At 43.7% G+C, this 24,944-nt stretch overlaps 2 protein-coding genes across 2 annotated transcripts; one reads left to right on the top strand and one right to left on the bottom strand.

The window, feature by feature from the left end:
- Nucleotides 1-1,288: 1,288 nt before the first annotated feature.
- LOC306751414 (uncharacterized protein) lies at nt 1,289-8,752 on the top strand (the record flags this gene model as incomplete). Its single annotated transcript, XM_079234980.1, has 15 exons — nt 1,289-1,827; nt 2,104-2,237; nt 2,443-2,767; nt 2,908-3,927; nt 4,684-4,764; nt 4,869-4,981; nt 5,073-5,131; nt 5,245-5,334; nt 5,428-5,471; nt 5,558-5,730; nt 6,398-6,468; nt 6,571-6,716; nt 6,806-6,950; nt 7,514-7,660; nt 7,764-8,752. 15 exons carry the CDS (start codon nt 1,289-1,291, stop codon nt 8,049-8,051), a joined length of 3,375 nt encoding a protein of 1,124 aa, XP_079091106.1. The 3' UTR covers nt 8,052-8,752.
- Nucleotides 8,753-16,781: 8,029 nt separating this feature from the next.
- pax8 (paired box 8) lies at nt 16,782-22,529 on the bottom strand (the record flags this gene model as incomplete). The annotated part of the gene is made up of 10 exons (XM_079235698.1): nt 16,782-16,852; nt 17,878-17,964; nt 19,159-19,260; nt 19,673-19,915; nt 20,151-20,271; nt 20,518-20,693; nt 21,428-21,553; nt 21,784-21,860; nt 22,067-22,264; nt 22,393-22,529. 10 exons carry the CDS (start codon nt 22,527-22,529, stop codon nt 16,782-16,784), a joined length of 1,338 nt encoding a protein of 445 aa, XP_079091824.1.
- Nucleotides 22,530-24,944: the final 2,415 nt, after the last annotated feature.

Raw genomic sequence — 24,944 nt, 5'->3', positions numbered from 1 at the left:
TTCAACTAATAACAGTCACAGATGATCATCTGTGTTACTCTTCATGTACTGTAGCACTTGTTGCACCCTGACAGGAACTGAGAAGTGAGCACCCACACAGGAAATGTGGTCAATGTCTGTCCCGGATGTTGGTAGCGTGATGTGAATAGAATAATGAGGATAGGCAGAGAAGTAAAGATATGAAGAAAAAAAAGTTTGACAGAGACTAGGGCAACATCAAATGAAAGATTAAACAGAATAAGATATTAGGTGTGACATTTGTCTGTCCGTCCCCAGAATAATAACATGATGTTTTTCCCTGTAGCTGGCCGTTGTTTGTGTTGACAACAAGAAGTTTATATTCCGACCCTTTCGTGATTTTATCATTTGCTCAGACACACCGTGCAGCGCGGCGATAAAATGATAAACACAGGACGCAGGCAGTTAAACTGCTCACTTGAAACATCTCTTAACCCCACCCTCTCCCCCGTTCCTAATCCGCACCACATACCTCTCTCGCTCACTTGCTCGGCTGATTTACTGTCTCTGTGGTCAGGAAGTGCAAACTTGCTTTTGTGACATTTCACTAAAAGTGTGTTGCACTGCACACCTGCAGGGCCACAGCAAGAAGTTAAAAACAGTTGAAAAAGGATTATTGCAGGCTAAAAGAAGCAGACAAAAACCTTCTCCAGACTGGATTATGTTGGCATATAAATGGTGAGTGTTTGGAGTGTTTTTGTGCCATCAGGGCTGTTAATGGTTTTAAGTCAATTCCGTTTTTGATAAGAGGTTCGTGTGTAATTTCAAATGTACTATTTCTCACAGATGAATAGAAACAAAAGTAGAGCCAAAAGTCAACCCATGAATCATCACTATTACTCAACAACCAAATATAGTTGAGTCTTATGAATGGCCTTTTTGTCTCTCAGCAAATCAGATGTTCCTCCTGGAGGTTACCCAACAATTTCTTTTATTTTTTTTCATGAAGAATCTATTTATCTGGATATTTTTGAGTTAGTTGTTTCATGATGTCACTACTCTCACAATTCTTTTAAATAATTTCTCGTGCTGCTACAAACAGATGGGAGTGTAGTAAAATATCTTTGAACATCAACACTCATTTTTCTCTCTTGTTACAGATCTGTGAATGGCGCCATTGGAGGTTGTAACATGCTTCAGGATTTCACATTTTTGGGATCCTACAGAATGATCGCTCTTCATACGGCAGACCAAGACATTTTGTAGCGACAGCATCGTTCACCAAAACCCACAAACACCCCAACAACGGAACTGACTGAGACACATGCTAATGGAGGAGGAAAACGTGTGCTCCTCTCTACCAGATGTCACAGATTCAGTCCTTCAGCAGCCTCAACAAGACTCATGGACGTCCACGGACCGCCAGTACGTGAATGGAGAGGAGGAGACCATCGTGTGGGGCGACACAGAGGTTCAGATGAGCCAAACGCTTGGGACGGATCAACTCGTTCTGTCCCTCGAGGCAGGACGAGAGACGCCTGAGGAGGCGGAACAGTGGGAGCAGATAGAGTGGCCGGTGCACCCCATGAACTGTACCGGCGCTCCGCTTTCCTTCGCCACAGTGCAGTGGGACATGCCCGATCCCTCGGAAGCGACACCTTCATTCGTGACTGACAGCAGCGTGGCCAATGAGCCGAGCTCAGGCGGCCACACCACTTCCTCCTCACTTCACCAGTCTCAAGGCGTTAATGCTGATCTTTTCATACGGCAGGGCAGAGGGGAAGAAGATGAGTTTGATTCTCGGCTTCTCAACTCAAATCTAGAGCGGACAGGAAACGGCTGTGAGGTATGTACTGTATGTGAGGGAAGGTACAAAGCGAGCTGTCGTCATTCTGCCATTATTTTGAGTGTAGTCTCTTTCAGTGCGGTCTCTGTGCGTGTGCACCTTCAGATTTCCTGTGTCATTAACCCGTTCTTCACTGAGCGCTGACTTGCCTCTGGCCTCACCGCCTCAGTCTTGGGTTACGTTACGTGTTTGGGTTACTGTAGGTTGAGCGGCGGTGGGAGGAATACAGTGGACGTAATGTTGGTCAGATGAGAATCAGAGTGCAGCTTCTTACTCGTGAACCCGCTGGCAATCACAAGCTTTATCGCACAACTCCTGTTCATGATCAATGGCCTGTGTTGCAATTTCCAGCCATGTGATGCTGCAGACGTGCAAGAGCCGCCGACACAGGAAAGAGAAGATCCAACACACGAGCTGTTGGAAAGTAATAACGGTACGTATTACTCGGAGGGAGACAACTTGAATTAGTTGTTGAAAAGCAAATGTTTTTCCATTAGTTGCTCAGTTTGACAACTCAGAAATCATGATTCTTGGTTTCTTTTGGTCTTCTCATTTTTATTAGAAAATAGTTCTGGTTTTTCACTGCAAAACTGTGATGTGTACCTTCTTCTCCTTCTTCTTCTTCAAAAATCATCCAGACATTCCACTTAGGGCCGACTTAGAAGAAGAGGGGGGACACTCGGTAACCTCATATCCTGTTGAAACTGTGGACTTAATCAACATTCTTGAAGGGATTAATGTCTCAGAAGATGAAGTGGACAGTTTCGTTGATTTAAAACAAGAAGAGGAACAGGAGGAACCCGGCGTTCTGCTGACTGGACAGGGAGACTCGGAGGAAGAGCAAACTTCAGCGAACGGTGTTGAAGACGAGGAAGAAGGCGAGGGAGACGAGGAGTGGCACATAAACGTGTACTATACTGAAGAAAGTGAAGAGGCAAAAGATGTCAGTTGTCTGAGTAATGTGTGAGTATCATGACTTAACTTTAGAAAGGGGAACAGGAAGTATGTATCAACCGTAGATGCTTTCGGTATGTTAATCATGTCACAGTATTATGTGCTAATATAACATTAACTGCAATTCATATTTCATCCACACCTTGTAGGGAGTTTCCTGCAGAGCCACTACAAACTGATGATAGTGGACCGACTGTAAACCCAGATAAGCTGATTGATCGGCAGCACTCAGAGCTGCCGGAGGAAAGGCAACACTCGGGGACTGAAGAGGACACAGAGATGCTCCAACGGATACATGAAGAACCCACTGGTCAGACTGCAGAGCCGGAAATGTGCGAAGATGTAGATCAGAACGTGAACCCTGAACAGTCGGTGGCTGCGGACGACATCGAAGAACCGTCGATTCAGGCGGCAGATAGCACAGAGAGTATAGAAAACTCACCAGATATAATAGAGCTGACAGAAGAACCGAAGGAGACGAGTTGTTTAGAAGAACGAGATTGCGACCACGCGGCGCCGCAGGGCGTAGATCTTTCACTGCAGCCGGAACAAGCCGAGTCCGAGCAGCTTGAGATGACCGAAGAGTTAAAGGAGATCCAAGCAGAGGTGTCGCAGGACTCTGACCAGCGAGGACAGTCGCAGCGTCTGAAACCGCCAACAGAGATGGAACTCACAGAGGAGTCAACCCGACGTGTAACGGCAGACCTGCCAGAGGACTCCACTCAGTCAGAGCCGACAGTTTCTGCCGGAGTGGCAGAGCAGCAAGAACAGACGGAGCCGTCAGAGCAGAATGAGCAGACGCTGCAAACGACCGACTTGTCTCAGCCAGCGCTCTCTGGGCAGCTTGTGCTGCCGGAGACGGATGAGTCAGAAATAACGGAGCATCTGTCTCCCGAGCCCGAGGTCACGCGGCAGACAGCGGAGGCCGAGTTCAACCAGGTGGACAAACAGGCTGAGACGTCACATCAGGGTGAAGAAGTAGGAGTTGCTGAGGACGGCTCCGTGCAAACAACCGTTGCAAATGAGGAGAGACCCAAATCCCCTGAGACAGCAGTGCCTCATATGAATGGAGACGCGGTGAACAGAGAGATGGCCCGCCGCCTCGCTGAGCGGCTGTATAAGTTGGACGGGATCCAACGTGTGGACGTGGTGAAGCACTTGGACAAAGAGTAAGCACATATTATTTCTTTTTATATCTTCCTTTCTTTCTATCTTCAGGATGACGGTGTTATGAAAGCCACAACTGGCCAGTAAAGCTGCAGAAGCTTTTCTACCACGTTAAATAGTAACTTCACCCCAAGTTGAAAAGCAGCGTTTTCACCGTCTCTCTCTCTCTCTGGTTGCTCTTGTCATTTGGTTATCTTTTAGATTTAACTAAAATGTAATCCTTTTCCTGGTGACCCGTCACATTATAGTATGTTTGTTCAGTTGTCTGGACATTTATGACGGTTTGAGTTCAGTGAAAGAAATCTTAAGTTCCCTTTACATGCTTAGCCATTATCAGAAGTCATCTTAAAAAAAAACCATGCAGACCCATAGGGGCGGTTTAGGCGGAAGAGCTGGTCGTCCTTTTTATCACAAAGATGGCGATCCTCTTGTCTGCAAGTCGAAGTGTCCTTGAGCAAGACACTGACAACCAAGTTGCTCCCCCTCGGCCACCATCAGTGTGTGAGTGATTTTATGAATGGGTCAATGAGATGCAAAATTGTAAAGCGTTTTGTCCGGCTAGGTCCAAAGTAAAGCGATATGTAAATACAGTCTCTCCTCCTTTGCCTCCAGTTCAGATTATATGCCGCTTAAAGATACATTATTTGTTTTCTCTTCTGACCCAGAAAAAAAATCTTCTCACTAATATCAAACAGATTCATTTTGAAGAAATAAAGTGGTCATAACACTGACACCGAATGTGTTTTGTTTCTGTTTAGTAACGACTTCAGTCGAGCTGTCGGGGAGGAATACCTGAAGCTATTTGACTTCACCGGGGAAAGTCTGGATCATTCCGTGAGGTGAGAATTACAGAGGTGGAGCTTGGATTCCAATGCACATGTCACAAAACACGCCCTTGTAATGTTTTGTGAATGTTTTTTTCTCTCTCTCTCTCTCTGGCCAGGTCTTTCCTGAAGGTGGTGGTCCTGATAGGAGAGACCCAGGAGAGAGAGCGTGTGCTGCAGCATTTCACCTGCCGCTTCCATCAGTGCAACCCCGACTCCTTTACCTCTTCAGGTGAGCTTCAGCGAAGGCTTACAGCAGCGAGCGCTCGCATGTGGAAGATGAATGTTTCAATTTCCTTCTGTTTTTTTTTTTACATCCTCAGAGTCTGTGTTGGCACTCACATGTGCTCTGATGCTTCTCAACACTGACTTGCATGGACAGGTGGGAAACCTCTATGATTAGTTACATCTTGAGTTTTGTTCTAACGTGGCACCGTGTAACCAGCTGATCTCCGTGAGGCATTTAGTCGTCAACGTTTTGTGTGTTTTTAACAGAATGTAGGGAAATCAATGTCCTCGCCTAAATTTGTGTCCAACCTCGATGGGATGAACGAAGGTGAAAACTTCAGCAAGGATCTCTTGAAGGTAATACTGTCACTGATTAGTTTTTATTTTCTTCAAAAGCCAAGTCAATTGATTTTGGGGGGAAATGATTTAACTTTTCCATTTCCATTGCAGAGTCTTTACAACTCTATAAAGAGTGAGCCGCTGCAGTGGGCTATGTAAGTCATAAAACATCATCTATTCTTCACGTATATACATATATAATCTTACAAAAACACTAAGAGTCTGTCTTTGCATGTTAAAGTGACGAGGAGGAGTTGAAGAGCTCCGTGTTGGTGGACGAGGACGCAGCAGAAGATGCGCCGCTGCGTTCGAAGGCGAACCCCTTCCAGGACATTCCTCATGACAAAACGGCTTCTGTGGTCAAGCAGGGATTCCTCAAGAGGAAGCTGCACGCTGACATTGACGGCAAACGCAGTGAGTGAGACACAAACAAGCATCTTGTTTATTTAGTCAAAGAGTTAAACGCACAATCAGTAGTTTAGGTAATGTGACATTAAAAAACATTAACACTAACGTTAGATAATATGTTGGATGGACTTTGGTGCAGGGTGTTGAGGAACATAACATGACAGTGAAAACAGGGCAAAAATAAGGGCAGTAAAATATTTAACCCAACTGTTCTCTTTAAAGAGAAATACTTAGTTATCCTATGTTAAAATATTAAGGATATTTCATAGACAGGAGCCAAAGCTCTGAGTCACAATGAGATGTGGCGTAGCGAAGTGTAATGTTTAATTAACACTATCTTTCGTTTTTGTTTGATTTTATATTATTATTATTATTATTTCAAGTAAATGCACTTAATATGAGCACACCACATCATGCTCTAACGTGTATATTAGGTGGGTAACATAGTCAACAGCAGTCCATTAAAACAAAGAGATTGTAGACAAAATTGTTAACAGGAGATACTTCTCTGAGATGTTGACAATGCAGTCGGCAGCTTCTGCTCTTCATTACTTGATGAACCCTGCATTTTGATCATTGCTGCTCATTTGTATGAAGTGGTGCTCATCATTGAGGGCTTTTATATCAATACTTACAAATCTTCACACACCTGCTGAATGTTTCTGTGTGGCAGCTCCGTGGGGAAAGAGAGGCTGGAAGACTTTCTATGGAGTGGTGAGGGGAATGGTCCTTTACCTGCAGAAGGTGAGTAAACTCATCCAATGGGATCCTCAATAGCGCTCCATGTCAATAATAACGATTTGTCTCCCGACAGTGTAGATAATTGAGTGTATTTCTGTGCGTCAGGATGATTACAGGAGGGATCAGCCGATTGACGAGGAGGTGGTGAGTTTGCACCACTCTCTGTCCGAGCAGGCAGCCGACTACACCAAGAAGCCAAACGTCTTCCGTCTGCAGACAGCCGACTGGAGGGTTTTACTCTTCCAGGCCTCGTAAGTCACAGCGGTGTGTTTATATGTGTGTGCGTGCATGTTTGTCAAAGAGTCGGACAGTCAGCGCCACTGTTTCCTCTTCCTCTCAGATCCAAAGTGGAGATGTACTCATGGATCAGCCGCATCAACCTGGTCTCGGCTCTTCACTCCTCGCCTCCGTTCCCCGCCGCCGTCGGCTCTCAGAGGAGATTCTGCAGACCCATCCTCCCCTCGGCGCAGTCTGCGCAAACTCTGGTAACTCTAGTGTTTTTTTCGGTGTTTTTTTCGGTATTTGTTTGGCTCTGTGTTACAGATGGAAATATCACAGGCTCAATTCCTGGGAGATTTTAGAAATCCCAGTTCTTCCGTGACTTTTTTTTTTAATCATAGGCCAAACCACCACTTTAATTTGAACTGCCCCAAAAATGTTTTGTTTTTTATGGTACAAAGTTCTTACTGCACCTGTGTTATGACTTGTGTTATGAATCTAGCGTGTGCTTTGTCTAGTAAGACTTAAAATACTTGTTGTACGATCCAACTTCAACTCCAAAGTCACAACTCACATGCCATGTAAAAGCAATTACCATGATATAAATGTGCAGCCATTTATGTGAATTTCCTAAAATCGCAATTGCTTCCGATTGCCATTTACAAACTATTGCTTTTGTCCTGTTACAGTGTTAAAGTTAAAATGTTGTTTTTGCTGAACAGTGTCCGCTGTGGCTACATGTAGGAAGTACATGTCCCTCAGCAGGATTTGCTTCACGATGATTTGCATGAAGCCTCTTATATGTTGTGCTGCTCTTCTTCCTGTGCAGGAGCGTCAGCTGCAGTCTTATGCAGGAACACTGGAGTCCTTCAAAGAGGACTTGTTGTACCTGCAGCAAAACCTGCCAGAGGGCAAAAGAGCCAAAGCCAAGGAGCTGGAGGAGCATCGCGTCAGAGCGGAGTACCTGCAGCACGAGGTAATGAATGTGCTGTGAGTGATCGTGTGTGTGTGTGTGTGTGTGTGTGTGTAGGAGTGTTAAAATCCCCATGAGTGATCCTGTGCCTGTTGAAACCCTGCAGATGTGTCGCTATGAGATCTACATCCAGGGGCTGGAGGCATGGAAGAGCGTGAAGAAGACGGGCGGCAGCGTGTTGAGCGTCGCGGACCTGAAAGAGTTTGATAAAGCGGTGTGTGCAGACTCTGTGGGGGAGGAAGAGGATGTTGTTGGCGCCCTGAAGAAGTCCCACTCCAGCCCGTCTCTGGAGCTGGAGATGGCCCTTCCGGCGGTGATCAAAGTCAAACGCAACATCTCAGAAAGACGGACTTATCGCAGGACCATCATTCCTCGGTGGAATAAAGAGGTTTAATTAAGCGGTGTTTCATGAGCTGCTGCTGTGAGTCGACCAGTCGGTTAGTTGTGGAAGCACTGAGCAGAGAAGGAAAGAAACACCAGAGTCATATCTGAGGCTTCCGCAAGTTAGTGTTTTGTTTTTATGCATTTTTATCTTGTGCACTTTTATAAAATTTAAACCTCAGGGAATCCCAAACCCTCAATCTCTCTCAGGAAAGAAAGTGGGAACCTGGTCAATTTTCTGAGTGACTCAAAATGTTTGGAGCTTATTTATTTAGTTTAGTTGTGTTAACTTTGGTCTGTAGTCAAACTCATCAAAGTACGAATTTGCTTTTGTTTGTATTTTTTACTTTGGGCAAAATTGTCCCTTTAAAATGTAAACCACTAGAGGGTGCTGTAGTATAGCACAACTGTAAGTGAATGGAGGAGAACAGGATGTGTGTGTGTGTGTGTGTGTGTGTGTGTGTGTGTGTGTGTGTGTGTGTGTGTGTGTGTGTGTGTGTGTGTGTGTGTGTGTGTGTGTGTGTGTGTGTGTGTGTGTGTGTGTGTGTGTGTGTGTGTGTGTGTGTGTGTGTGTGTGTGTGTGTGTGTGTGTGTGTGTGCGCTTGTGTGTGTTTGTGTGTGTTTGTGTTTTTTTTAATAGCCGATTTGCACTTTTATTGTTTTTTTATATTGTGTACAATATGTTGATGACATTGTTACATATTGTTTTCAAGTGAAGGGTTTGTTTCCAAAATGTCATGTATTATTTTCTCTTTTGGGAAAAATAAAATGTTACTTCTGTTCATCTTTCAGTTTGGGTAAGACTATTCATGGTGCATGACTTTAGGTTAGAGGGCCTGTAATTCATTTTTTAATTTAGATACAACAAATAGTAGTAATTCAAACATTTGCTCATTTACCAGATGAAATGTCAGATACAAACATTGTTCCTTTCACAACAAGGTGAGTATAAACACTAACAGATGCAGCAATACTCTTTTATCAGTGTCACTTTTGTGACATTTTCAACCTTTCAATAATCAATTTAGATTTTTCACAAAAGAAATTCATTTATTATTGATCTTCAAACACCGTCAAATGTTTTAGTGTGTGTGTCATCGAGTGTGTAACATAATTTTATAGTGTTAAACATTTTTGACAAAATGTACTTTCTAACCTCAAAATATATATTTTTTGTTATGAAACTAAGGAGGAATACTTTTACAACATGAATCACGAGGCCGCAGTGTGAGACTGGTCAAACGATATTAACTACGATAACAAATACTTTGAAGTCACTTCCTCCAAATAATACAGGTGTAATTTTGAATTATTCTGTCACCGCAACTACAAAAACGACAGAAGATGAAGCAGACCGTGTGCGTGTGCGTGTGCGTGTGCGTGCGTGTGTGTGTGTGCGAGTGTGTGAGAGTGTGTGTGTGATCGCTCTCAGTGGCACGGGCCCCATTTTGTTCTCTTTCAGCCTGACATGTTGAGCAGCAGTCAACCTGGGGCGGTCAACAATAAGAGCAGGATGTCTGGAATTAAGCCCCCCCTGCTCCATACACACACACACACAGGAATGTGATGTGACAATAGGAAACGCAATGAAGAACACAGACAATACAGACAAGGACTGTTTGGGTGTCTGAATTGGATCAAGGCACCGGACAAGCGGACGTTGCATTAAAGCCCAAGCTCCTTGTTCAGATTTATTTAAGACTTTTTCATCCTGGACAGACAGGAGAAACTCTGACGGATCATCTGCGGTGCTTAGTTAACGTGATAAAGCTCAACCTCTTGTCCGATGAAAGGAAGCCGTCTCCCTTCATTCACAGGAATAACAACAGCTCATTAAGATAAAGTCAGATTCAGCAGATGAGGGTGACTGATGGGGCCGCATGAGTGACAGGCGCTCGGGGCCATCAGAGCACCTTGAAAGGGGCGGGAGGCGACGCTGCAAGGCGACGCCATCTTGGCTAACCTAAATGCTCTCGGGCCTGTGACGAAGTGCTACAGCGAGAGGCAGCCATTAGTGCCTGTTGTTCTTTAGATCAAATTGAAATGTTTAATAATCAGTTATGCTCCGACTGGGACGTGCAGTCTGCGCTGGAGGTTTTTTCTCGTTGTGCGCTGGCGTCACACAGGAGCTCTCGACCAAAAGCTTCTTCTCACATGGCCTGTGGACCATGACTTCAGCGGCGGTGGTGGCCTTGTTTTTGGAGTGCCATCTCTCTTCTCCTCTCTAACAACAATAATGACCGGCTGCAGCAGCAGGGGCTGCATTAGCTGCTGGGTTCAGAGGGCATCCTTCCCAAGGAATTGGCCTGTTTTTGTTCCATCTGCGCCACTCCATTCTCAAGCTTTGTGCGACTCAGTCAGGCCTGGGTGGGTAATTAAAAAGGCAAGAGCTCAAGTTGTGATCATTAGGGGCTTGTCCAGCATGGGCTCCAAAAAAAAGACCCCGACACGTAAGGTCACCCTCTTTTCCCGTTTTCCCTCCTCCCCCTCACACACACAGCGTTGCTTTGAACATTGCTCAACATTCTCAATGACTCTGAAATGCTCTGTAAATATTAGCACCTGCAAACAATGCCAGCAAACATAAACCGTGCTGTAAACACTCACATTCATCCATCCCCGGGATTTTTTTCTTCTTTCTTGCCTCAATGCTCCTGACGCACATTCTCCATCTGCTACCGACGCCTCGCACGCTCTACTTGTTACTTTTGATCTCGTATCTGCACCCTTGATTTCTTCCACTCTGGCTATTGAAAAAAAAAAATCCCTTTTTTTTGTCTCACTCTTAGTGTCTCCCCCCTCCTCCATCCTTCGCTCTTCACTGCTGTTGTTGTGATTTCCTCGTCTAGAGCCCTCGAAGCCTCTCTGTGGTCCTTTCAGGGGTTTTGTTTTTCCACTGAGACGCTACTCTCCTCTTTCACTGAGACATTAACTAATAACGCTCTTCTTATTCTCTCCGAGCCTCCACTTGTACCAGACCTCTCCTGTACTTTTGTGCCAACGCAGTCAATATATTTGGCTTCCATGTGAGTGTAATTTCCAGTGGGAAGTGATATTCTTTTATCGCTGTAACTTGATGTGAAAGAAATGGGAAGCACTGAAGAAAAACATCTCCCCTGCCTTTTCCCCCGCAGACTGTACTCATTAGTATTGCTTCTCCCATGGCCAGACATTTTCATTTTATTTGCCTATCAGACCCAAACTTGCATCACTCTTTAGATTTCATCAGAGTTGACCCTCCATAGCTCTTATACAAATGCTGGCTTTTTGTAGCAACGGAGCCTCTCATTGAGGGAGTTAAGGCAAGTGCCTTGCTTAAGGGCATTGAAACGCATGACCTCTTTTTGCCCTCTCCTCTTCCACACACACACACACACACACACACACACACACACACACACACACACACACACACACACACACACACACACACACACACACACACACACACACACACACTCCTGCCTCTGACAACACTCCTCGGGCACAGACTCTGGCTTTCAAGATACAGGACAAACACACCGGTCGGCACTCCATAGGTTAATGCAACGTAGCAAGAATGTTAGTGAAGTTATCTCCTCCATCTTATCTCATTTCATCTTTCAACTCGAAACAGGACTCTGTTTTTAACTCTAATCGAATTCATGTTTGCATTCATTCTGTCTCTGGTTCATGATCTTGAACCTACAGTTTAATTCGAGGATAAGAAAGCATTATCGAGATGTGTTTGTGGCGCTGAATGAGCCGTGTTTGACTCCCCCGGCCTCCACAGGTCAGCCCGCTCCCTCAGGGCAGTACCTGATACCTGGCAGATTTTATCCACCTCCATGTGTGTGTATAGTGTTGAATGTGTGTGTGCCTTGAAAGGTGCGTTTTTCTTGATGTCTTCCAGTCAATAGCAGCTTCCTGCCTTCGGGCTCTGTGTGTTGTTTAATAGGCTGGTCGGACACAGGGCACCTGTGTTTCCTCTCTCCTTCTGCTCCCAAACAGAAACACCCTCTGTTTCCCCACTTTGCTCTATTTGACTGGCACATTTGTTCCAGGTGCATTATGGTTAAAGGTGGAGGAGATTAGATAGCTTCTTGAAATTGGAGGAAGATGTTGTCATTTGAAGTCCGCTCAGGTGTTCGGAGGCCCTTTGTCTCTCGTACCAACGTTCGGTCGGTCGACCACTTTGGTCCAGAAGGAAATATCTCAACAACCGTTTGATTTTCAAGACATTTTGCACGGACATTTGTGGTCCCCAGAGGATGAATCCTTGTGAATTTATTTCATCTTTGACTTTCCTAGCACCACCATGAAGTTAAGTGTTTCAATTACCCAGTGAAATATTTCCTGGATGGATAAGCACAAACTTTTCTTTCATCATTAATGGTTCATAGAGGATGAATCCTGTTGACTTTAGTGGTCTCACTTTTGCCTCTAGCAGCACCAAGAGGAAAACCCTTTTGGTTGTCGTGACTGCTAGTTTGAAGGTTAATATTAGTCCTCGAAAACTGAAAAAAGGATGAGTGTTAACGATGCTTTCAACCACAGGAAATACATTTAGCAGCCAGGTATTCATATCCACATGAGGATGAATTGTAACATCTTTGGTGATTCCTTAATTTCTCATCAAGTGCTATTATCAGGTCAATAATTGTGTCCAATGCTTTGTCTTTTGTTTTAATAACAGATACCTGCAAAACTAAAGCCCTCCATTCAGCCCCAGCATTACTTTTATGTGCACGTTTATGTCATTGTGTACATGCATGGTTCTACGTAAGAAAAGTACGAAAAATAGTTTCAAGTGTAAAAAATAAACATAGAGAGCTTGAGAGAGAAGTTAAAATTTTGCCGACCCTCAGTTGCACGCTGGCTAATTGTTGCGTAAAGTGGGCGAGATTATCAGACCGTTGGTTTGGGATACAGCTCCCATAATTCCATCAGTCAGAAAGAAGAACTACTGACACTGTTGGTCCTGTTAAGTGCATAAAAAAGAAGAATGAGACGCCAGTGTTGGCAAAGCTAACACAACAAGATGAGAATCTCACACTCTGAAAGGCCTGCTAAATATCCAAAGACAAAGAGGATTGTTTAATGCAACAACAAAAAAGATGACAAAGGGTTGAAAACAATCAGCCGGGTTTTCGGCTAAACAATTAACAGACAAGGTGATGGGTTCACTCACACAATTTGGGTTTTCCGAAGGGGCCACAAAGAAGCCTGAACCGGGCGGGGCCCACACAGCAGCAATGCCATTCAAAGTTTAAAACAACAGCGTGTTCTGCAGCTCATTTGGACGGACAAACTCTGTCAGCCTGCATAATGCTTATTTGCCAGGCTGAGTTGGTTGGCCCAGTGTTTCGAGCCCAGAGATAAGTGGAGAACTTTCCAGATGACTGGCGCAGGACAACCCCGACCCGTCAGCCCACTGATTGCCACACACTCCTCTGCTGCCTTTTTGGCAGCAATTTCTCCAGGGGCCCCCATTCTGTCTTTGAGTTTGTCCCCATAATGGTGATGGGACACATGCCTTCTCCTCCATCCTACACACACACACAGACACACACAGGCACACACACACACACACACACACACACACACACACACACACACACACACACACACACACACACACACACACACACACACGGACACAGCGTTAGTATGGCTCTGTGTTAAATGTAGTAAGTCCCCGTCCTGCCAGCTTTGTCTGCCCTCAGCTGTTCCGGCCCGGTGCCTGTATTGTGCTGCCGGGCTCATTACCAGAAGCACTGTGGCCCGAAACCTCATTGCTAATGGGCCCAGAGAGATACAGAGAAGAGTTATTTCTGCTGTGGCTCGTGTGTAGCAGTGTAATGTTTAGTTTTTTACTCCTCTGGCAGTGAGACTGTTAATGTTTAACGTTAACTGCTGTTATTTCTCTGGCCGGCCATCAGCTGGATGAGGAATTTGAAATTGGGTTGGGTGAAAAGGTTTACCTTCGTCCCTTCGGCGCATCAACTTGAAAGCTCCTCTGTATGTATGAGTGTATATGGATGTGTGTGTGTCTGTGTGTGTGTTTCTGCATGCCTGAGCAGGGAACTGGAAAGAATGAAAGAGTGTCCAGTCAGTTGATGGGCTGACTGGAGTGGGGCAGGCCACTTGGACAACAATGGGATGAAGTGCAGCTATTGTTTAAAGTTTACAGGGTGTGTACAGTAGTGTGGCTGCAGGAGAGGGATACAAAGAGAGGGGTGTAAAGAGATGAGTCGGGAAAATGGTGAAATGTGAGGAGAGGGGAGGCTTGGAGGGGCAAAGAGAAAGAGAAGTGCATACGGTAAACAGAAAGACGTCAGGGCCGATCTCCATCAGCGGACAGATACCGCTCCGACTGAACTGATATTGAGGACTTTAAGTGATTGTCTCAGAAGTCAGACAAAAAACGTCATTCAAGAGTTATGTAATTAGGCTTGAGGGTTTCTTTAATGATGAATTAGGCCATGAACCACCCAGGAGTTCTTGAACTGAGAATTATGGTAGAGGTTGAAGTGGTCTAATGAGACTCAATAAATGAAACACTGAAACTGGAGCAAGTTCAAGCGCTCGTTTCCTACCTGATGGAAATCCTAAAGTTTTCCTTGTTTTCCTTGTACCTTGTTTTCCTTGTTTCCTTTAAAATGGTTTCATTTTAAAATGTACAAAAAAATAAACCGATAAAACAAAAATGTGTTTTTTTAGGCTACCCGATAAGTAAACAAAAAAGAAAACATAACCAAAAACAAACACAAACACATAGTAAAGTAAATATACACTTGAATTTACATTGGTAAATGAAATATTTGTTATATTTGTAAATATTCTGTGCTAAAACATCTGTATATTTTCATGTATATAAATATATTGTTTATTATTCAAACTTTTTAGTATTACACATCACATTTTTTATTATTACATCACATGACATATTTACAATACCATGAAAACGGTGATGGAAAGCTCCAGAACCGCAGACAGAATGGTCTTTGTGGTGAGATTGTTTGCACTATTCACATGAAACCAGGTAATACATTCATTAATAGTAAAATATAGACTGCTGTCTGAATGCTTTTGCATATTATTTAAGTAAGTAAACAAACGGTTTAAGGTTTGTTTTCTCGCGCATTGATTAATCATCGCTGTTTTCACAAAGGCTAATTCCTTTGATTTGAACAATAAAAAAAATAATAAACTCTAAACTCATATCTGGTAATACACTCATCATTACAAATCGATGCAATATCTGCATGTGTGTCACGCTTGCTGTCTGAGCGCGCGCCTAAACACCCAGTTTCACGTGCTGCTGGTCTCGGAGATGGAGCGCGCGCGCGCGCGGCCTCTCCCTCCCTCTCCATCATCCTCGCGCCGTCCCACGCGGCGGCACCAGGTGGGCCGCGGCACCGCCGAACCGTGGCGTCGTTAACGCGCCGCAATTATGAGGCCGCAAAGAGGGACGAAATAATTGCAAATAAAACTACATGATGCAGAAAATAAAAAAAAGAAATTAAACAGATGCGCGTGTTTTCAGGATCGTTGCTTTCGTCCTTTTAAAAATGCTGAGAGGTGCAAAAAAACCAAAAGCAACATTTTTAGGCGGTAATACTAGTCTATTACTACAGATAATAATTATAATAATAATAATAATAATCACAAATCTGATATTTATAATAAAATGCTCTTGTAAGTAAACTTCAGCACTCTAAACAATCTCAGTAATGTGAGCTCTAAAGTATTAATTTCACAATATATGATTTGTTTATTATCTTCTTATAGCTTGTGAAATCAAAACCATCCTTTAAAAAAAGACAACAGCAAAACACAGTAAATTTGTCATGCTTTAATTAAAATAATTCTTTAGAAATTCATTATTTACATCTGCAATAATATTAATAACAGTATAAGAAAAAATAGTCACAGTTCTTACCAAACATCAGAACATCAGCATGACAGCAAACTAAATGTATTCGAAGCAAAACAAATGTATTTCAAGCCTTGTTGGTTTTTGTAGCCAAATCACCATCATCCTCCTCCCTCATCAGTCATTCTCTGAGTCAAATTGCATCACTTCCCTGTGAGTAATTCATCATTTACAATATGTACATATTGCGATAGACAAATATATTAATTGTCTTTCAGGGGCATATGTGGGCATTTTGTTGTAATTGTGATTTAACGTGTCACCCTTTAGTCTTTTTTCACGACAGGAAAAGCTCTTGAGATCTGAATTGACGGTGAAAACAAGTCGTAACATTTTATTTGCAAGCAGACGCAGATCAAGAAAAGGAATCAATTTGTGAAAATAGGACAGAAAGCATTGTAAACAAAAGCAGGCATAGTTCAGTATAAAGACGTTGCATATCCGTATTCACTGGATCCGTGGTGTCAGGGTTGCAGATGTGCGAGGAAACAAAGTCTTTGGCCAAAACAGCATTAAAGAGCTCTAGACTGAAAATATGCACCTTGGTGTGAGACGGCAGGCCGAGTCTCTGGAAACATAGAGTCTCTAACCCTGCATGGGAGGAGTCTGGGCAACGTGTAAACGTGCATGAGTCAGCAACGGCATCAATAATGACAAATAAATAACATATGAGTAGGTGTGGTAAAATAACACGTGTTTTGCTGGTCCGTCAGCAGAGTCTCAAGTTCACGTCCTGCTGTGACTTTCATGCCTCGGTCCGGAATCAGAAAGTGTCAGCTGATGTTGAGCTCTCCAGTCTTGGTCCAGGTGGAGGGCAGCGAGGGACTAGAGGTGGTCGTAGGCGGCTGAAGACGGCGGCGCGGTGCGGGAGGCGGTGCTGTAGTAATAGGGAGAACCTGTGGGGGGAGACACAGATGGAGGCCTTCAGAACTGGGAGGCGCTGGTGTCGGTCGATCAGAGTTTCTTTATCCATCTTATCTGAGGTTTCACAGCAGATGGTTGAGCCGAGAGTCTGAGCTGCTTGGACTGTTTGTCCTGCGAGACTAGATTGAGGGTTAAACCCTTTTTCTTGAGTCTTGAGGAATAATCAAAGAGATAAGAGAGATGCAGAACTTTCCTTTTCTTAACCCTGACTGACATACCTCTGTACTTCTGAGAAAGAGCTCCTCGGCTTATTTACACCATGATGCCAAATTCATCATATAGTCTACATTATCAGAGCAAAAACAGGGTGATATACTCTCTCTTTTTAAACCTTTTAATGTTATCATTACGTAATTATATCAAATGGAGCAAGTTGATCTTCACAATCTCCGCCTACGAGACACAATAACCGCTTTGTGTCCCCAACGTCAGGTGAAGCATCTGATTGTTGTGACACTATGGATCCATCTGGATCGTTCCTCATTGGTATTGTTTTGGACAAAAGGGTCGGCCAAATGGATAAATGTCAATGTAGTGACGTGCAAATGTGAGATAGGAAGGAACACCTTCATATTTTCTGGAATAGACATGTAAAAGGAAGTTAAATGACTCCTGTCTTGGTTTATTTGAGCCTTTTTGTTTTATCTTTGGCCTGATTTCTGCCTGCAGGCTGTAAAAGAGGTTTCTAAACCTATTAATGGAACTTCCCTTATTCAATATGGGTTGAATAAGGGAAAATAACACAGAAATTTAGGTCATAAGCCTTATAGTGGCAGTTTGAACGTCACTTCCTGGTGAGTCTCTCCTCTTATATAGCCTTTTTTTTAAATTCTAGTCATGAGGAAATGTAATGTCAGTAGAAGTGATTATTTTCTTAATTCTCAGGGGACGTTTACAAGTTAAGTTGGTCTCCTATTGTGGAGGCCAAAACGATTACCTTGTAGTAAAACTCAATACATTTAGAGGTAATGAGGTTGTCAGCAGTAAACACACATACCTAGGATGCTGGAGTTGGTGAACCTCCAGGCTTCACTGTAGGTGTAGGGCGAATGGCTGTAGGTCTGACCCGCATAGTCTGTGCCCGCTGAGAGACAAACAGAACTTCATCAAACACCAGATACAACACATCCATACAACAAAGATCGTTATTAAAAGGGCCAAAGCTAAGATGTCGCCGAGGGCTCTGCGGGGTTGGGTTGTTTGTGTGCGCGCCAGAGTCTGCTCAGGCTTAGCTCATAATTCACCAACAGTTAGCGCAGCCTGTAAACCATTAATCTGTGGTGCAGGTGGATGGCTGAGGGTGAAATCCCTCGACCCAGTGGTGCATGCAGCTATAGCCTCAACGCCCTCTCCGCTCAGCACTCGGCCCTTTGCATCGCTCCTCCTCCGCTCTCCGTCCTGCACTTCCTGCTTGAGCCTCTCTGGCACTCCTCTTTCTTTATTTTCTCTTTTTTAATATCTAATTGGTAATTATGTTGGCTGGAATGAATCCCTGCACCCCTCCCTCTCCACCTCCTCCTGCCCTAACCCCCCCCCCCCCCCCCCCCCACCCTCCCCCTTTCACTCAGTAATTGTGTATCAACGCTTCCTCACAGCGAGCCCACCAGAAAAATAATAAATCAGACCCTCTCATTTCGCGCTTCGGAGGGCAGACTTCAAATAAAAAAGGCACATCACACACACACACACACTCTGGTCGTATGCAGGCATCCTGACGTAGACACACACTAACGCTCGCACACACACACACACACACACACACACACACACACACACACACACACACACACACACACACACACCACAAAGACCTCCTCCTCTTCGCTCATGCCCAGACTTTACACTCCCCCCCACCGCCCACCCTGCATCTCCCTCCTGGGCCCCCTGGTTCCCATGGCGATGTGTGGTCAGAGGTGTCTGGGTGGGGGGTGTGGGCAGCAGGGTGGAACCCCCAGCCTGTTCCCTGTATACCCCCTGGGCCCACATGCACACTCACACACACACACACACACACACACACACACACACACACACACACACACACACACACACACACACACACACACACACACACACACTGGGCAGACTACTCATTGACTCAGCCTGTCTTCCTGTTAATCTGCAAGCCTCCATTCACTCCTTCTGGTCCTGCCTTCATCACCTTTCCTTTCCTTTCTTTCTACCTGCCGGACTCATTTGGTGCTTTTTTACTTATTCTCAATGGGATTTTTTTACTTGTAGGAAAAGGGAAAAACAAGCTTCATTTTTATTTCATTACCTGCTACCATCCCCGTGATGGCAGAGGAGGAGTATCCTGACTGAGCTGGGGAGGGGATGTGTGGTGGGTAGCCCGGCAGGGTGGAGCTCACCATGTCACGCCCTGAAAACACACACAAAAACACACACCGTTAACAGAAAGTTGCGTTATTATTTTAGTAGTTGTTAGAGCTAAATCTGCTAAAAACGGTTAAACGTGTAAGTTATTTCTTTCAAGAAAAAATGCTCCAAACTAACCGGTTTCAGCGATTTTTGATGACAGTATTTGCTAGTCTTTGTCTTGTATGAGAGCAAATTGACTGTTTTCGATTTCTCGGCAAAACAAGATATTTGAAGAGGAAGGGTTTAGGAACTGATCAGCGTTTTTCACTATTTTCTGCAGTCCATACACCAAATGATTTATTGCGTCAAATAATTGGCAGATTAATCAATAATGAAAATATACGCGCACTAATTGACCCTTGTTGTACAGCCCAGATGAGTGTGAACATGAATGAAATGGATGCTTTCATTACCTGAGATGATAGACTGACTGCTGAACTGCCCGTACACTGGTGCATGATGGGAGAATGAGTTGAAGGCGTTGGGGAAATGGTTGGAGTTGCTGCAGCTGCTGCTGCTGACAGAAACGGGCTTCTGCAGCGCCTGCAGCTCCACGAAAGCCAGGTTGGACAATGCCATGTTTGGGGAGGGGCTCGTGCTCGTCACTTCTGGGGACATTTCCTGTTTTAGACAGAGCGGCAGGGGCTGTAGGGACTCTGAGGTGGTGAGGGCCGGTGCGCAGGTGGGTGAGAGAATGAAAGTGAATGGTGAACATGAGTGGAAGCACAAACTTAGAGTGAAATGTCAAAAACAAATAAAGAGTGAGCGGTTTCAGGACGCTGCTGTGCAAAACGGCCTAACAGATGCCGATGGTAAGAGTCAGCATGTTGACGGGTTCAACTTGGTGCTTGGTGCAGGTCAAAGGTCATCATGTAACATTAAGCATCTCACCGGTCACCATGGTGTAGCTCTGATGCGCCGCCAGATTCCGTCCAATAGCGGAGCCGGATGTCGAGAGGCTGGTCTTGGCCTCGTCTAGGCTGCCATTGATGAGCGACAGCGGGTACAAAGTCTGAGGATGATGAACAGGGATTAGCTATTGGTGTAAAGTGAGCTTATGTTTGAGTAGAAGAAAATATGCAAATATTAAGTTAACAAAAATAAAGGCAGGATTTGATATTTTCACATTACAGTGCCAAATAAATCTGAAAGTATAACAAAAGATTTCTATAAATGACTGTGTTCCCTTTGGAGCTGCACTTCCACATGACTTCCTTATAAACATGTGTGCATATTGAACGTGAGTAAGGCTTTGTACCTGCTCTGTCTTGCTGCTGGAGGCGGAGCCGAATGAGTCCGGGGGATAGTGGTGGCGATCAAACCCACAGTCCAGATGTTGCGAGGCGGCTGAGAAGTGATCCACTCTCATTTGTTTCCTCGGGACGCCTCCGCTACCCTGAGAGTCCACGCTGTGCCGACAACTCTCCTGATCACCTGAGAGACGGAGAACGAGAGGGCGGGAAAAAGAGGTTTACACATGATGTGTGTGGTTTGTTTGATAACATCTGTGCTATCAAAAAGTACTCTGGCAAGACATACAAAATACAAGGAATTCTTTGTTCAAATTTGACAATTTCCGTTATTCAAATGTTAAAATGACTGAACCATTTAACTGGAAGAAGACAATATAGAAAATGATGTTAATCTTTTAAGTGTGTGAATAAATTGTTTGTGTGTTATTTGTTTTCTTGCAACACGAGCACGCCTCAAATTGCCCTTTAAGCCACGAATGGAGTATTTTGAATTCAATCTAAAAGAATTTGTATTAAACACTTCATCGCTCTTTGTTTTGTGCCTCTTGGACCATTCTCATGTGACAGAAAAAAACTTGTTCTTAATGAATTTCAGGTAAAATAAAGGTCAAATTAGTTATTAAATGAAGCCATTTGAACAGTGAATGGTGTTTCTCAGCTTATTGAGACATGATATATCCGAGTGAATGACTTCAGGCAAAATGCTAATGCATTGTATGCAACAGATCTAGTCACAAACTAAACTTGAAAAAGTTGAATATAAGTGTTTGGATTTGGAGATTACTCCAGTGTGTTGCTCCAAAACTATCAGATAGTTGTTGTTTTCGTCCCCCTTCCATCCTTCCCACTGATACACAGCGGATGGCAAAATGGTGCCAATTGTGTGGTGTCTCCTTCACTTGATCTAATTCTTACTGTCATCGTGGCTCCTCTTGCCCTCGGCGCTGGGTTGGGGGATACCCAACAAGCCACTGATGGAGTAGGTGGAGCCCAAAGAGTCTGAATGTGGAGACTCGGGAGGGGTGACGGCTGAACTCGGGACTGACGGGGAGAAAAACAAAGACAGACAGATTTGAGACACGGACAGCGGAAATGATACTGTACATCTCACTAGTCCTGCAGCCACAAAGGTCAGCAGCTTAATCCTACACAACAATGAGCGCACTCTTTAACCTTAATCCTTCCCCATCACGTGATAATGCTTGGAGATATGGATGGTGATACCACCTCCGTTGTGCATGTGTGTGTGTGTGTAAATGCTTAAGACTTACTTAAGGTGTGTCCTGGACTCAGACCTTTTCCATCCAAAGGCAGATTGAACGGCTGTTGGACCTTTGTTCGAATTATTCTGAAACAAAAAGAAGAAACTCAATTTAGTGAGCAATAATTTCACATTTAACACTGTGTGTAGATGTTGTACAGTATATGCTGTCACAATGGTTGAAAGGAGATCTTCAGTAGATGCACAAGTTCTTCTAGATATCTACAAGCCGCCGACACGCAGTGGCATATCTGTGCCTCTAACAGGATTTCATTCATAATTCGGTATGTCACCTGTTAATGGAGCTCACACTGGGCACCGTGTCGCTGTCACACACTCCCTCCGCCAGCAGCCTGTCCCGGATTTCCCAGGCGAACATGGTGGGATTCTGCCTCTTGTAGTCTGCTATTTTATCCACAACCTTTGGAGTGGCCACCTTGGGTTTGGAGCCGCCGATCACGCCGGGTTTGATGCTGCCGGTCTCGTAGTATCTGGAAGAAGATTGAGGTTTTCAGTCAATACTTTAGTGTTCCTGATCAGTAAATCGACTCTCACAGCTTTAAAGAACACAACCAGGCGGATTAACAGTAACAGGAAGTTGAGCACGGCGCTTGCTTACCGTCCCAGGATCTTGCTCACGCAGCCGTGGCTGACTCGGAGCTGCCGGGAGATGTCACAGGGCCGAACCCCCTGGTGGGCCATGTCCACAATGCGTTGCCGGATCACCTCCGGAAGTGGACGTCCATTAACAAACATTCCACCTAGTTGGTTAAGACCCCCATGACCTGGGGAGGAGGGGGGATGAACACTCATAAATGTCTTGGAACCTGAGATCTGACACACGCCAACGTCACGGCACTGCAAAGTAACACACACACACACACACACACACACACACACACACACACACACACACACACTGCTGACCAAGACTAACCTCAGAAGATATTTGAGCTATTCATTAATTGCAATTTAGATCCCTCCAAGTTGTCCCCATGGTCACAATCATCTCCACATTCATTGACGATAAATAATTCACAAATACACACACATTACATACTCCTCACTGCTCAAATACACAAACACACTACACAGTTACTCCTCAAATACACAAACGCAGACGCTTCTGTCTATTTGAGATGCAAGTTTAAGTCATCAACTAATTTAATGTTGCAAGTAATAATGTAAGAGAAGCTGTTAATCTCAGTGTTGTAGCTTCAAGGATTTGATCAGAAACAATAAAATAATTAAAAAACATAAAATTTCAATTTTTTCCATTTTCTCAAACAGAGTATTATGTTGTCGCTCGTTTGCAATGACCTGCAACATTTTATCAATCATTCTTTAACAAGCAGAAGATTAGACGTGTCCCTCATAAATAACTGTAGCAGTGTCAGGTGCATAATGAAGTTTTGTGTTTAAAAAGTGGAGGACACGGAGGAGATGAAGGAGAAACGAACCTTCACTGCAGTGAGCCAACAAGGCGGCTGTGAGTAATGGTGGACGTTCATGTTTCAGGGTTGATTCATTCACTTGTGTTTTAAAAGGAGAGATTTAAGGGGAATGGATCAATAAAGTTGGATCTTTAAGTTTTGAGAAGTCTATTATCAACACATTGAGACTTTTTTATTTGGGTCTCGAAAAACTGTTCTATCAAATATGAATTATGGGAATATTATTAGCGCTTCTGATTATTTTATTATGCTCCTATTTAATTTCACCCAGCAGCAAAGTTATTCTTTTAAATGGACTATTGTTTGGTTAATTGCGGGTTAATCACCTCTTTATAAATAATAATACCTGCAGGCTTATTCTCACAATTCTCATTTATATGGCCACTAATTTGTTTTGAGGGCTGTAACATGAGGCTTGGTGGGCGACAGTGAAGTTGACTGTCATTATAATGCTTGGGAATTATTTTGGAAACATTAGATTTAGTAAAGAATTCAGTCTATAGTTATAAAGAATAATACTAATTATTATTCTTAATCTTTTTACCGGAATAAAAAAAACTGTGGTATTGTTTTTTTTGTGTTCACATATATGCTTTTTCCAAACATAATATAGTTTCCATTTTAGATATATTCATATGAATTAAATGTGAAGCTGGTACCAGTGTATTGATTTGTGCAAATGCTGAATAAATTCACTGAATAAATTCACTGAATTACTGCAAAAAAAAAAAAACTGACACAGTAATAAATATAAAATATATTGCACGTGCATTGATCTAAATAAACCAAAAGGGCATGTCAAATGTGGCTCCTGCAAAAGAAGGTCCAAAACAGCAGACCCGGTTTCCCCGGTAAACAGCAGACAAAGCGCGCGCTGGTTCACCAGCAGCCTCCACTATCTTCTCTATGGACTGCACGGTGGTGACTCTGCAAGAACACCATTGCTTTTAATTTAACCCATTGAAACGCTCCTTTTTACTCTCAGCCTTTTCCCAGCTTTCATTTCCACATCAAACGGCGTCCGGACGAGGCCGAGGGAGGGAGGAGAGGAGAGGAGGAGAGGAGGAGGAGGGGGGCTCTATTAACGCTGCCAGCGGAGTGTGGAAAAAAATCTCCCCGCCAAGCTTCATCAACCTGCAGGATATTAAAGTCGAGCAGACCCGGGGGGGCGGCGAGCACGCACGCGTGCACGCGCACGGTGCACAGACACCGCGAGCACACCAAAAAACAAAGCGCGTATTCATTACGAGAAAACTTAGATAGATAGATAGATAAATATCGATAACGATAGACAGACAGACATATCTATATATCTATACATATATATATATATATATATATATATATATATATATATATATATATATATATATATATATATATATATATATATATATGTATAGATAGATAGATAGATAGATAGATATGGATAAAGATAGATAGACAGACAGACAGACAGACAGACAGACAGACAGACAGCTAGAAATAGATAGATAGATAGATAGATAGATAGATAGATAGATAGATAGATAGATAGATAGATAGATAGATAGATGGGAGGATTATTCTAAATTGATATCTGACAGCATAAAGTGCCAACTAATTAACAACCTCAATATTCTCATTCTCCAAAAAAGGCTTCATATTGAGTCATGCTACAGCCTAACAGGGTTCAAACCCACATGGCTTTATTTTAAACTCTAGATCCCAGGGATAC

The sequence above is a fragment of the Taurulus bubalis genome (assembly GCF_910589615.1).
Source record: "Taurulus bubalis genome assembly, chromosome: 19".
NCBI lineage: Eukaryota > Metazoa > Chordata > Actinopteri > Perciformes > Cottidae > Taurulus > Taurulus bubalis.
This window is presented reverse-complemented; position numbering and strand designations above follow the sequence as displayed.